The 14,145-nt window shown below is 45.5% G+C and overlaps 5 protein-coding genes and 1 non-coding gene across 6 annotated transcripts; 4 read left to right on the forward strand and 2 right to left on the reverse strand.

Annotated features, from left to right (window-relative positions):
• Positions 1-538: 538 nt before the first annotated feature.
• Positions 539-1,245, reverse strand: rutB_1 (Peroxyureidoacrylate/ureidoacrylate amidohydrolase; the record flags this gene model as incomplete). Its single annotated transcript, XM_031151922.1, has 2 exons — positions 539-1,170; positions 1,233-1,245. The coding sequence occupies 2 exons, from the start codon at positions 1,243-1,245 to the stop codon at positions 539-541; spliced, it is 645 nt and encodes a 214-aa protein (XP_031004032.1).
• Positions 1,246-1,594: 349 nt separating this feature from the next.
• On the forward strand, positions 1,595-3,190 carry ITP1_2 (Itaconate transport protein; the record flags this gene model as incomplete). Its single annotated transcript, XM_031151923.1, has 2 exons — positions 1,595-1,864; positions 1,919-3,190. 2 exons carry the CDS (start codon positions 1,595-1,597, stop codon positions 3,188-3,190), a joined length of 1,542 nt encoding a protein of 513 aa, XP_031004038.1.
• Positions 3,191-5,060: 1,870 nt separating this feature from the next.
• LHYA1_G006991 (uncharacterized protein) lies at positions 5,061-7,030 on the forward strand (the record flags this gene model as incomplete). Its single annotated transcript, XM_031151924.1, has 2 exons — positions 5,061-6,500; positions 6,548-7,030. The coding sequence occupies 2 exons, from the start codon at positions 5,061-5,063 to the stop codon at positions 7,028-7,030; spliced, it is 1,923 nt and encodes a 640-aa protein (XP_031004039.1).
• A 1,442-nt stretch (positions 7,031-8,472) lies between these two features.
• LHYA1_G006992 lies at positions 8,473-8,593 on the forward strand. Its single transcript has one exon. It is a non-coding gene; the product is annotated as a tRNA-Leu (tRNA).
• A 710-nt stretch (positions 8,594-9,303) lies between these two features.
• LHYA1_G006993 (uncharacterized protein) lies at positions 9,304-9,829 on the reverse strand (the record flags this gene model as incomplete). The annotated part of the gene is made up of 2 exons (XM_031151925.1): positions 9,304-9,542; positions 9,715-9,829. The coding sequence occupies 2 exons, from the start codon at positions 9,827-9,829 to the stop codon at positions 9,304-9,306; spliced, it is 354 nt and encodes a 117-aa protein (XP_031004040.1).
• A 2,021-nt stretch (positions 9,830-11,850) lies between these two features.
• On the forward strand, positions 11,851-13,165 carry LHYA1_G006994 (Altered inheritance of mitochondria protein 6-like protein; the record flags this gene model as incomplete). Its single annotated transcript, XM_031151926.1, has 3 exons — positions 11,851-11,869; positions 11,930-12,125; positions 12,187-13,165. The coding sequence occupies 3 exons, from the start codon at positions 11,851-11,853 to the stop codon at positions 13,163-13,165; spliced, it is 1,194 nt and encodes a 397-aa protein (XP_031004041.1).
• Positions 13,166-14,145: the final 980 nt, after the last annotated feature.

The following is a 14,145-nucleotide window of genomic DNA, read 5'->3' on the forward strand; positions in this document are numbered from 1 at the left end:
TTCTTCACATTGCCGGAGTAGGATTGAAGATCCTAGAAGTCTAGAAATTCACAGCTACCCCTCGAATCAAGAGAATCGGGCCCTCGAATCCCAATTTCCGTTTTGAGCTTTCATCACCTGCAATTTTAGCGGACGAGTCCTATTTATCTAAAATGCAAAAAAGAAGCGGAGCGAAGCTAAAGATTATTTAATACGCTTTGAAACTTGGTGATACATTTATGAATGTAAAGTTCGTCTATCATCGTTTAGGGGCGACTTTTCCTTAAAGGCCTATCCTGGTCACGCGAAGTGCTAAGTCCAGCCATAATGGATGAACTCAAACGCTGAGAGGGAGATATTGATATACTGTGATACTGGCCAGCATTAGAAGTTCTGGGCGCATATTCATTGGGAGATAAGGTGCATTATTCATCAAATTCAAAAGGCTTGATTTCAGGAAGCAACTTGCTTGCATTTCATTAATCGATTGATCATTACTCATCAACACTGCTACATCAGCATCCAGAAACCATAGATTCCAGCTCCCTAATTCACAAATTCAAACCTTCAACTTCTCCAACCACTCATCCGCGTTCAAAACCTGGCCCCTCTTCTTAAACACCTGCTCCATCAACACCTCATGAACAGGCTCCTCATCCACACACAAATCCTTCAACACCGTGATCCCAAAATCCCTATCAAACGCCTCCACAACCGTCGCCAGCACCACCCCACTCGTGCTAATCCCCGCCAAGACCAGCTTCTCGACCCCTAGGCCCCGCAAAACGACATCGAGTCCACTTCCCGTAAACGCGCTCACGCGTTTCTTCTCCACGAGGATGTCGCCTTCCACGGGCGCGATGGCCGCCTCGATCTGTGTCTCTGAGGAGCCGGACACGAAGAGGTTGGCCGAGACAATGGGGCCGAAGATCGGGTTTGAGGCCGACACTTCCGGATGCCCGGGGCGGAAGGCTACGGTGATGTAGATTACCTTGGTGGAGGGGTGGGCGCGGGCGGCGGTTATAGTTTTTTGGAGGTTTTGGAGGTAGTTTGGGGGGGCGGCCATGCGGCTCACGATGCCGGCTTGGACGTCCATTACTAGGAAGGCGGTTTCGGCCATGGTGGGCGATGAGAAGGGATGTTGTTGGTGATAGTAGGTGGGATTGTTTTCTTGGCTTGTAGAAGGGATTTCTGGGGGAGAGAAAGAGAGGAATATTTGTATATTTTCGTCCAAGTTTGGGTTATGTATATACCTTTGTTGGACATCGCAGCCTAGTACGGAACGGAGTTATGCTAGAGGCGCTTTAACCGATTAAATCCGTGGGCGCCGGCGCCTGTGATTGGATCGGGCAGAATTAAAGTTAGGTCCCGCGAATCGCGGTTTTAAGAACTTCGCTATAACGTTTCCGACTAAGACCGCGAATTGGAAACTCAAGGGTCTGGAAGATAATTCGCACATTAGATATAAAAGTTTTGAGGAGAGTGATAGTGTGTTTTACTTGTTATCCGTCACTATTCAAAACCGGTGATACTGTAAAAAACGACAACTCTTCTCTCGCAGCTCTTCGAACTATATATCTCAACCAGGTATACGAATAGAACTACAGGCTTGACCATGCCACCAGAGCTTGAACGTAATGATATTGAAGCAATCGCGGAGCAAAAGCTACCAACAGAGATTGACGAAGGCACTGCAGCGTCATCATCCGAGCCAGTGTTCTCAATTTACAGCGTCAATGAAAAACGATTCCTCGTCTTCCTTGCGGGGTTAGCTGCATTGTTCTCTCCTCTTTCAGCAAACATCTACTATTCCGCTGTCAATACTCTAGCTTCAGACTTCGATACCAGTCTCGGCAATATTAATCTGACAATCACAACATACCTCGTAAGTATTCCCAACTAATTCATCGGGCTGAAATGTGATGCTAATAGTGAGCAGATATTCCAAGGAGCAGCACCAACTTTTGTCGGGAGTCTTTCCGATAGCTATGGTCGACGTCCTTTATACTTGGCTTGTTTTGTCATCTATATGATTGCCAACATCGGTCTAGCAACTCAGGATACATACGCTGGACTGCTCATTCTCCGTATGCTGCAGTCCACGGGAAGCAGCGGGACAGTCGCTTTAGCAAGTGCACTTGTTTCCGATTTGGTGACGTCCGCACAGCGAGGAAGCTACATCAGTTATGTGACTATGACGGCCATGGTTGGCCCTTCGTTTGGACCTGTTATTGGAGGTCTGCTGGACAAGTATCTTGGCTGGCGTGCAATCTTCTGGTTTCTTACAATCTTCGCCGGCGCCACTTTTATACTCATTTTCGTTGTTTTGCCGGAGACTTGCCGTCGGGTGGTGGGTAATGGCTCTATCCCAGCGCCTCTGTGGAATACTTCATTGCTCAGTTATTTGCGCTTGAGGAAACAAAGGAAAGCAGGTATTCAACCAACTTCCGTTCAAGGAATTGCCTTCACCAAACGTGCAAGTCCGATTCAGTCACTATATATCTTATTTGATAAAGAGTCCGGAATCGTGCTCCTGTACGGCGCCTTCTTCTTCTGCGGCTTTTACATGGTGCAGACTGGACTTCCCGGGCAGCTTCAAGACCACTATGGTTACAATTCCCTGCATATCGGTCTCTGCTACATTCCATCCGGCTTGGGTAGCATGACCGCCGCATTCGTAATGGGACGATTCCTAGACTTCAATTTCAAGCGCCACGCAAAGCGTCTGGGCTTCGAGTTCTCCAACACCCGACAACAAGATCTGCGAAACTTCCCCATCGAACGCGCGCGTCTCGAAGTAGTGTTCCCCCTCGCCTTCGCCGCGGGCTCGACGGTCATTGCTTTAGGCTGGTGTATGGAGAAACACGTCTTCATTGCAGCGCCTCTAGTATTCATGTTCCTCTCTACCTTCTTCATGTCGTGTACGTCTTCGGGGCTACAGACGATGATTGTGGATCTGAATCGGGATAGTCCTTCTAGTGCTACTGCGGCGATGAATCTGGCGCGGTGCTGGTTGGGCGCTGCGGGTGCTGCGGCTGTGGTGCCGCTGCTTGGTGCTATTGGGTTTGGATGGGTGGCTGTTTTTGTGGCGGGGATTTGGGCGTTGATGAGTCCGGTTGTGCTTTGTGTTATTAGGTGGGGTCCGGGGTGGAGAGAGGAGAAGAGGGTTAAGGCGGAAGAAAAGGAGGCGCAGGCCTCGACTGCTATATAAGCTGAGTCGATGTAGAAGGAAGTGATGAAAACTGCTTTCATATAGCTGTTAGTTCTACAATCAATGAAAGTGGAGTTGTAGCAGGGCCGCACCTTGCAATACGTTAATGCAAAAGGGGAAAACTTCCTTCCTGTTAGCACGAGCTTCTCTCATATATATTCCGGTTCATTCGTGAATCTGACTAGTTTAGTCGTGAATCTACGCTAAGATTTACGAATGAACGGGATTCACGTATAAACTAGTTTATTCATGAATTATGGTGGTTTACTCGTAAATGCGCTAAGATTCATGAATGAACCGGAACATATGTCTTCTCAAGCGATGAGTTTTGTTTCTTGAATGACATTTTCAAGAATATAATTAGTGGTACGATTGTGAATCGGGGATGACTAAATACCAAACGGGTCCAAATATAACATTGATTCCTGAAGGAAGTAGCGCTAGTATTATAATGTAAGTTGAACAAAGGCGATAAACAAGATGTCCAAATAAGAAGATAATGTAGCCTATCATCATATCTATCTCTTCGAAAGGATTCGCTCAAGTCGAATTTTCAAGAAAACAATCCTTCAGAGACACAAAAGGGGGGTTGCATCACGTGACATTGGGCATTAGCTAGCATATGCAGCTCGGTCCCTCGTGGCTTGAAGGATCTCTCAATTCCAAAAGAGGCTTGCATGACCCCGAGTACAAAGAGGACGTAAAACAATGAAACAACTTTAAAAGAACGACCCACGGCGATTGTTTGGGCAGGAAATGATCAGAGGGATAAAATGAAGACTGGATGGATCGTCTCGGGTATCATATCATTCATATCACCGACGCGTTCTCGTAAGAGATTGAGTGTGTGACTGGAATTCTGGGTAGTGGGGGTGTATAAAGTTTATTGTGTGAGTAAGTGGCAGAGAGTGAGATTGAGGCTAAGGGGATAAACGAAGTTGAAGAGAAGCGACCGTCCTGCAACCGCGTGGCGGGATGGAAACAAACATTTCTTATCTTTATATCCTTTATCCACCGTTATCACTCACTCCAGAATCCTTTGCATATACTTCGTACTGTACTGCACATCGTCCCATCTTGCATAGGTTCCCACTGTATGGCGAAATAACACATGGCAACAAGCCAATAATGACTCTGAGGCTTTTTCTGTAAATAGACTTGGAGGCGCGTACAGACTGTGCTTCGTACTATAGGTAATTACGGTAAATCGGTGATTTGATTACAAGCGAGTTGTGCTTTTCATCCCTGAAAGTGTGGAGTTGGGTAATTTTATATCGCCCAGCGATTGGCTGCTATGGATACCTTGTACCTGACTTGTCCTACTTTGGGTCTAGCTTAATACTTAGTGGCGGGCTAAAGTACCGCTGTACCTTGCATAGTGGGGATTAGCCAAATTCGCTCTCCAATCAAGCTGGCACTCGCCCAATTCACCTATTCACATCACCTTCCTTTTCTCGCGCACTCCCGACCTTCCTGTCGCTCCCTTCCCTCCCTCCTCTCTTCCACCTCCTCTGCTCGACTCTCCCCTCCCCTCACCCTCATCGCCGTCTTCCTCTTCGACGAGTCCATCATCAATATCGCCATTTACGCGGTCGTCCTTCTTTTACCGACTCGCATTCGATTGTTGATTGTCGACCTGATTGTTTTCCGCTCCTAATAAACAATCCATCACACTCTTTTACCGTAATCACAATCGTTGAATTGTTTCCCACCACATTCTCTATTTGCGACAATACACGAATACAACGCAAAGCCTCACGAGAACGTCTATGCGTCCAGCTCGTTGAAACGATAATACCTTAATTCGATCCATTGCAGCCTACAACATAATACCAAACACGAGATCACGAAGCTGAGCGCGTAAAACACCATGGCTTTTCACGATCACTTCCACCGTCGCCACGGCGCACGCGCTGCTATGCCTGAAATGGTCGCCAATGAGCCTAGAGCACCCGTCGCAAATCCAGATCCTGCCCAAACTCTTGTATCGGTGGTCTACGTGACGGCCGCTCAAACTTTTGATGGCCCGGTTGCAGGATACACCACTGTTGGTCAATCTGCTGATTCCACGACTGCTGCGGCTGTGGCCGCGGCAACAAACACTGAACAGGCAAATACGCAAGCTACCACGGCGCAAACCGCAGCAACATCTGCCGTGATAGCAGCCCAGTCCTCTGTCGCGAGTGTTGATGATAACAGCTCAATTGCTACAGCTACGTCAGATAGCAACACGTCAATTGTTGCTGCAAGCTCCGATGCCTTGTCGAGTTCCATGCCAACCGAGATTTCTACTCCTGCTTCGTCCCTCGCATCCCTCGCAAGTTCGGTCCCCATTCTTGCCGCCTCTACCACTCTAGCTTCTTCGCATAAGGCTGCTGCGGCTGCGGTGTCATCAGTATCAGGTACAGCAGCAGCAGCCTCCGCAAGCTCGTCATCTACAAGCGCATCCAATTCTGGGGGTATGAGTGCTGGTGGAAAGGCTGGATTGGCGATTGGTCTGTTGTTACTTTTCGCTGCTGTCCTGTCCATCGTCCTCTTCTGTTTCAAGAAGCGTAAAGATCAGCAAAAGCAAAAACTTGCCGATAATGAGAAGAACGATCCGTTTGCCGATGGTATTGGTAGAGCAGCCAGCGTCCAGACTACCCGAACAAACCCTAATGCACCACGTCTATCTCTTCGTCCAGTTACTCAATTCTTGCCCAACCTTACTCCCCAGAAGCGCCAGAGCCGTGGCAATGTTCTTCAGACTGCCGAGCAAGTGGCACCAATGTCTGAGAAGACTTACAACGAGAGACCTATAACCCCACAGGCTGACAACGTTGCCAACCCCTTTGGTACTCATGCTGAGACCATCGATACAACCAATCCTTTTGGCAACCATGCCGAGACCATTGATGCGACTAACGCCAGCGGTCCAGCTGAGGTTCACGTCATGAGCCCCACTGGTGAAATTGTGGCCGCTGCAACAGGTGCTCCAAGTACCCCACCTAGCAGCACTGCCATTCCTGTCGGCATTGCTCTTGCTCGTGGAGCATCTAAGCGTGAGAATGGACGCAAGGAGATGGACTTTACCAAGTCTGGTCCTTTCAGAGGTCCTCCAAGTCCTGCTGGTACTGAATTCAGCATCAACTCGGATACCACCTCAACACCAGCCCAGACTGAAACTGGAGCTGCTATCGCCGCCGCTGGAGGTCCTGCTAACAGCGCTGTCCATCGCGTCCAACTTGACTTCAAGCCTTCTATGGAGGATGAACTTGAATTGCGCGCCGGTCAGCTGATCCGTCTCTTGCATGAGTATGATGATGGATGGGTGAGTTTCCTTTTCACGTTTTATTAATTGTCAACTAATCAAATTAGGCCCTTTGCATCCGTCTCGATCGCGCTCAGCAAGGTGTCGTCCCAAGAACCTGTCTCTCAACCCGCCCTGTCAAGCCTCGCCCACAGCAAAAGGGTCCTCCAACTGCCCGAGGACCACCACCCCCACCAGGCATGCGTGTTCCTCAACAGGGCCGCCCCATGCCACCTGCCATGAACAACGGACCTCCTCGCTCACAGTCACCATCCGGAAGACCAATGTCACCTGCTATGAACAATGGACCTCCTCGTTCGCACTCACCTTCTGGCAGGCCCATGACTCCCAATGGATCTCACCCGAGAGGTCCACCAAACAACCAACAAGGCCGTCAGCGCAGCGGATCTGCCTCCCAGGTGCAAGCTAGACGAAACAGCCCCCCTGGGCCAAGTCGGATGAACCCAAATGCACCACCATCTGACGGCAGACAATCTTCTGAACCCCGCGGTCCCCCAGCCCGAAAACCAGTTCCAGGTCAAGCTCTATGATTGTACTTCCCATCTAAAAATGCAACTTGGGATAGGAAAGACATTACATTGAGTTACCGGCGTTCTTGGGTGGTTGGATGGGCTATTTGGAGCGGAGTGACGAGCGAATGACGACAATCGGATGTTCTCTTGTACAGATCAAATCTTCAATTTCCTTTTATCATTTCCTTTTTCTCGTCGATTTGAGAGACTTCGATTCTTGAAGCAATTTGCACCACTGCTATCTGGAAGTGCACTTTGTGGAGGCAGATACACACACTGACCTTATACATCTTACGTTATTGATGGCGCGAAGCAAAAAAGACAATAATGTGTATCTAATCAATCGTCCTCAAATTTTTATATCACTTTCTTGCCATGGTGGATTTTTGGGGTTGAGATGGAAGTCGTGGAGGACGGATGGAAGCTGAGCTGAGCTTGCTATGGATGATGGGAATTATGGGGGGAAGAAATGGGGATGAGGAAGTGTAGATAGAAGAAATATTCGCATATGAACGATGGATGGTTTACGAGTCCGCTTCTTGTGTACTATGTGTTGTGATGTGATGATTTGCCTGTATAGCGCATGGCTGTGTGCTGGACTGCTGAATGCTAGGGATACCTCGTGATGATGATAATATTGCTCTTGATCCGGGTATTGTAAAACCGTACAGTATCAAATCGGTCCATTTGATTTTGACATTCTGCTTTGCAATCCCTTGATCATTCCAAAGCATAAAAGAAAGCTACCCTTGACCTGGATCTTATCTCCATGTCATATATGTGGTCTACGACGAAGAACATTACGGGATATTCTAGTTACACGTATGTTAGCACAGGAATACATATTAAAACTCGGATGGCTCATTATTACAAGTTCAGATATACTTACTTCCAGCCAGCTGAAGCTATTCATCTACATTATCACATGTGGAATTTGCCAAGCGTAGTGGAAGACTTGTTGTTAGATCTAGATCTCCTAGGGAATCGTGTATGATATCTGGAGTCGGCTCTAGGCTAGGAAACGCTTAGAGTGATGATGTAAGAGGAGGGGTGTGGAGTGGTAGATATGTAATAATCAGCGTAGATATCAATTAGTAAATGATAGATAGTGATATAAAAGCACAGAGATTGATTTCGCATAAACAAGTCTACGGAGCAGGACAGCCTCCTCTTAAGCTAAATTGACTTGGTGCGTTTCTGCCATCGAGGTCCTCTTGATTCGTATCCATACGCTTATACAGATTTCCGAGAGCAAACGTGGTGATTTTCCTACTGGGATAGTGCATGTTAATCTATATCAAGGATAAAGGGGAAAGGGGAAAGGGGAACTTCGGCTAGGAGCTTTACTATACTAGAATAGGAAAGGCCAAGCGATAAAACATGGGTCGATTTACGCTTACTCCACTTATTTTCTTTAATGGTCACATGTAGTGAAATAGGCGTGTTATCTCAAAACATCAGGGAAGATGGCCGAGTGGTTATGGCGTGTGGCTCAAGATACGATTTCGTATCTTTCTGATCTAAAGATCAGTGAGACTTCTCATAGGGAAACCTGCAGGGGTTCGAATCCCCTTCTTCTCATCATAACTATTTTGACTTTTGATATAATTTTTGGTTTGCGGCTTTGATAGCCGAAGCGATGCGAGCGGGTGTTGCAATGATCGATGTTTTGATTGCTTGAGAGGATCTGAGAATCCATCTTGGATGCAGAGATTTTGTGGCGTCTAGCACTACACGTGACCAGCGAACCTTGATTTTTGACCGCGGGATCTAAAATCGGCTGATTCAGCTCGAGCAAAAACTCTTACTAAGTAAGTTGGAACGCATACCGACCATAGCGTAGCTTAGTCAGCAAAGAGGCATAACTGAACCTCTTTTCGCGTCTACACCACCATGAATGCTAAGCAACATCAACCAGTATCAAGTCTACTATGTAGTATAGAAGTGATCACGCATATCAACACCTGTGATACCAACAACTTCTTTACTCTTTAAAGTTTCCTTATATCTACCAGTTTCGTCACGATCTAATCTGATCTCTTAAAATCGCACATTTACATAACAATCTATATTGGTTTAAAAAGCAAGACAAATACGAAAGTAAGCTAACTACTAAGTATAAGAACAACTTATATAGAAATCCTTATCCTGATCTCTAAAGAGCAACGAATTCCTACGACTTCTACAACTCATCACCCTCCTTCTATAACAAAACCAAAGCCAAGCTATAGTACATAAAACTCTCTCCAAACCAAGAGTCAGCCTACTCTACTAATCCCGCAATGTTCAATCTAAGCCACCCAAGCAATACCAACATCTCTCTTAGCAGCCTCAGCCGCTGCATCAGCCGCTGCATCATCAGTGCAAGAGTCGTCGTTATTTCCATTTCCCAGGCAGCCCGTGGCGCAGTATTGGATGAAGCTGATATCGCCATGCTCGAGACAGGTCCAGAGCGACTCGAGTCGGTATTGCTGCGTGTCCGGTTTGTCGTTGGCTTTTAGGTTGGTGTCCAGCTTGGTGATGTAGTCGCCTGTATACGCAGAAATGGGGTGTTAGAATTTAAGTGCTTTTGAAGACTTGCGTGGTAGGGGATGGGATAGCGCTTGTTTGAGGTTTGGGGAATTGGTCGATCGGGGGAAGAGAGATACGAGACTGGGGTCTGGAAAGAAAGGAAGAATGAAAGAAAAGTGATGATAACTTACCCCGGTCAAGGAGGCTTTTACCGCAGTAAATGCCACCCCTTTTGCAGCTCTTAGCAGCTACCAAGGTGGAGAGCACCGAGGTGAGGACAATAGTCATAGTGGATAGTTGAACCATTTTGAAGGTAGATATGAGTATGGTTTTTGAGATATAAATTTGTTGGTAGTTTCTTGAGTATTGTTTGAGATTGGATTGCAAGTAAGAAGGAAGTTGTTGTTAATGATGAGAGGTGAAGAATTGTTCTAGAGTAAAGGAAACGGTCTCATATATACCTGAAATTCGGCGTCAAGAACGTGTATTATTCAAATAGTAGATCATTTGACCTAACTCCTAAGATTACAATTCCTGACCCAAGATGTCTTTGGATCAATCCTATGGAGGATTCATCATACGCAGGAGTAGATAGCAATTCCCCTTCAGCTGCTTGGCATAAGGGAAGTAAGACCAACAATTGTGCCTGTGATTACCCTGGAAAGAAGTGAGGTATACGAGAATGATGTCATAGAGGGTTCTTCGTCGGTCACAATACTAGGAGATGACTGGACTTGGATGAAAATGCCAAGATAGTATAGTGTCTCTCTAGACTTGGCGTTGAAAGGATTGTAGTATTGAAAAAACGAAGGTGTTGAAGGCTACTTGTAGAGGTTGCGGCAAGGTTCCACCATAGCCCTCGACGAGCATGTCTTACCAAAGTCCGTATAGGATTCTAACCCGTCACTTTCTAATTGTCTCGACAAGGACTTAGAAGGAATCATAAAAACCAGACTTGACTTAGACGAATTTATCAGATTACCTCTCTTCCTATTTAGATATATAAGAGCTGAATGGATCATCTTGACCCGATCTGGTAACTCATAGCTCGAGTCACACTTGAATCCTACTCCAACTAGGATTGAACCCTTATATGAATTAATAGGAGCTTTACCGCAAATGGCAACTACTCTAAAGATAAATGAGATTACCATAGTTTACTACGCCTTTGGGCAAAGCTATTATAGGGCACATTGAGTTTCAAGGTTAAGCTACTATATAACCTATACCGAGCCTCCTCGATTTCTAATTACCCTCCTTGACAGCTTTGAATTAGGCTAGGCTAGTTAGAAATAGTTAAGTGGAAAACTGCTAAAAATTCTCAGGAGAGTAAGAGATATGTGTGGCTGAAAATAAGGATAGGTGAAGTGGAAATAAGATCTAGAATATCTTAAAATTTCTGATAATTACTAATAAGGGGGCGGGGAGAGGCAAGTGTCAAAAGTCAAATCCTTTTAGGGATGCATCTTATTAATTGAATCTTAACTTGTCACATTCAAGGAGTTGCCTAATATTAGAATGCTTGTGGATTCGCTTTCTACCATACAGGATTGTTAATGATCAGCCTTATACGGTACAGTGCCATAAGTTCACTATTGATAGCCTTTAGCAACCTTATCAAGGTGGAGATAGGCTCTGCGGTTGTCGTAAAGTCCCACTTAAATATGAAGGATTTAGAGTTGATCCCTGATTTGGCAGCTTCGTATAAGGTTACAAGGGGCTGACGCAAGGTTACATTCTAAATTCTGAGCCGCAATCGTGTATATAAGCTGGGGGCTGGTGAGGGGCAGCAGAATCCTTCAAGGAAGCGAATTTTGAAAACGATGAATCTATGTATGTTTTGAGCATGCTACTCGTATAATTCCTATGGGATTTCAACGACTTGGTTGGTGTTTCACAAAAAGGAGTATATGGCACAGAACTTTGACGTCATATACTTTTACACTATTATTATCAAAGGATAAAGTAGGATTCTGGCATATTGGTCAGCGTTTCAAAAAGAATTGGAAATAGTACAGTATCATTAACCTATAGTTGACGAATGCTGGGAATCCTAGAGGAATTGAGAGGCAAAGTTTCCAAGCCTGGGTGGTTCGGAAAGGGCTGTAGAATAAACAATGTATTTTGTAAGATCTTCCTTACTGTTTGCTATTAACCTAGGTTATCTTTCCAGACACACACAACTGCTTTTTCATCTCAGTGTGTTTGATGGTCTTGTTAAGTTGCATAAGAATTTTAACACCCTCCCTATCATATTCTCTTCCTGTTGAATTAGCTCTTCTTACATGTTACTGTTCCACGATACTCTTTACGCAAACAAACCAGAGATGGCACATCCTCAGCTTGGTACGTATAGTTATGCAGAGATAAACATAGTCTAATAGCTAATGACGTCACAACATATAGCAGAGGCAGAGGAGTCGCTTTCTTCCTTTGAAGATAGTCTTAGGTGTCGGAGTAGCTCCAGTGATAGTAGCTGGAAAAACCTACCTCGTGTTGAATGGAAACAATATATACGGGCAAACTCTGCGAAGAAGTTTTATAGAAAGAGTTGGTTCTATGTCACTGCTTCTCTGCTTGTTCTTGGGGTCATTGCTACATTGTCAGTACTTTCCCCAAATATGTCTTGGGGAACTTCAAAAGCTAACCATGATTGTTTATAGGTCTTGGCTATCATTAGCTCTTAGCCTCCCTCAACGTAATAAACCTAGGGCTTCATCGAACAGAGTCAATTCTCTCGTCGAGGATTGGAATACACCAGAAGATTCCGTGGGTCTCCTTTCACCCTGGAATATAGACTTTACCAAAGGCATTGTTCCATTGCAGTGTCATTCGCATAATGATTATTTTCGCGCCGTTCCTCTTTTCGAAGCTCTAGCAGCCGGTTGCACAGGCGTAGAAGCAGACATACACCTTCCAACAAAAGCAGGCAGTGAAGACCTATTAGTAGGCCACGCTTCAAGTTCCCTATCACAAGACCGAACACTCCAGAAATTATATATTCAACCCCTTATCACAATTTTGGAGAACCTGAACAATGTCTCTGCCGTTTCAGATGGTAGTAATTGGAATGGCATCTTTCAATCGAGTCCAAACACCACGCTAATAGTCCTCCTGGATTTCAAATCCAACGGCATTGAACTCTGGCCTTATGTAAATCAGCAGCTTGAGGGTTTCCGGTCCAAGGGCTGGCTTACTCACTGGAACAGTTCAACTGGGATCACTTGGGCTCCAATCATCGTTGTCGCGTCCGGAAATGCCCCTTTCAATCTTCTCAATTCCAACACTACCTACCGCGACATTTTTTATGATGCTCCTCTAGACGATATTTCAAACCCCATCTACGATAATACGAACTCGTACTATGCTAGTGTCTCGATGCCCCACGCCCTTGGAAAGCAATGGCTTTGGAAATTCAGTCCCGCACAGTTGGCGAAGATGAACAAGCAAATAAATGCAGCGAGTATGAAAGGTCTCAAAGCTAGATACTGGGAGACACCGACGTGGCCTGTGAATTTCAAGGATTATGTTTCGGGAATTCTTATAGAAAACGGGATTGGGATGTTGAATGTTGATGCTTTCTCTTCTACTTTGTATTTCCCCTTGCTGACTAAATTTGGTCAAAATCGACTTGTATGGTAATTGAGAAATAAATGCAAATGAACCTTGGTCCTATGAATATGCTTCAGATTTAAGTAGAGCACCAATAACATACTACACCTCATCATGCGACTCAAAGGCCTGATGTGATAGAAGAAAACTTTGCAGTGTTAAAACTTGTTCATTTTGGCCCTCGCTTTATAGATCTCTTCGTTAAATCAGCTGGAAACTAGCTATTATGTTAATGGTGTATAACGCGATACTTTAGCTCTAGAGACTGCTGAGCCGGTGCTACACTAACAAGTTCTCACATTGTTTAATCTATAGTTCTCAGACTAATAAAATGTAGAACTTTGCAATTTCTTATTCAAGAGACCCTTAAATGTAGAATATAAAAACAGCTATAGTTTCATAGAAATCAAACGAATAAACCCCTCTCAATCTAACATTCTTGCCTATAATATGAACCACATCCACCAAACATTTTATCCTCCATCTCAACAACACATTTAACTCATCAAAACTTGGAGGCCTAAGTAGGGCATGCCACGAATCCAGCAGGATCATGACGCATAACACCACAGAACTTGACCTTAAATTGCTTGTCATCCTTATCATTGTATTCAAATACAACACGATCCGGGGTAGTAGTCACGCCGTCTCCGGCATATGGTTTCCCGTCCATCTGAATGGGGAATTCCATCTTATTTGTGCCACATGGAAAAGGAATCTGTTCTCCGTTTCCAAAGACATGGGGATAGTTTCCTGCATGGTTTTTAACGCGGTTTCTTTTCTTAAGTTGGCAGGTAATTGTATTAGGAAGGGGAGGGGGGATGGAAATGAAGCCTTACTGTCACCAATCTGCTTTCCTTCGGCTGCCAATGTCGCTCCGGTGAGAAAGGCACTTTTGATCTGGTTGACCGAGTATGGGAATTCCGGGTAGTTTCGTGGTGGTGCTTGGCCCGGGGGTGCTGCTGGGCAGGTGACGGGTGCCTCTGGGTACTGCCCTACTGAAACTGTAC

Source organism: Lachnellula hyalina (genome assembly GCF_007821495.1).
Source record: "Lachnellula hyalina strain CBS 185.66 chromosome Unknown contig00101, whole genome shotgun sequence".
Lineage (NCBI taxonomy): Eukaryota > Fungi > Ascomycota > Leotiomycetes > Helotiales > Lachnaceae > Lachnellula > Lachnellula hyalina.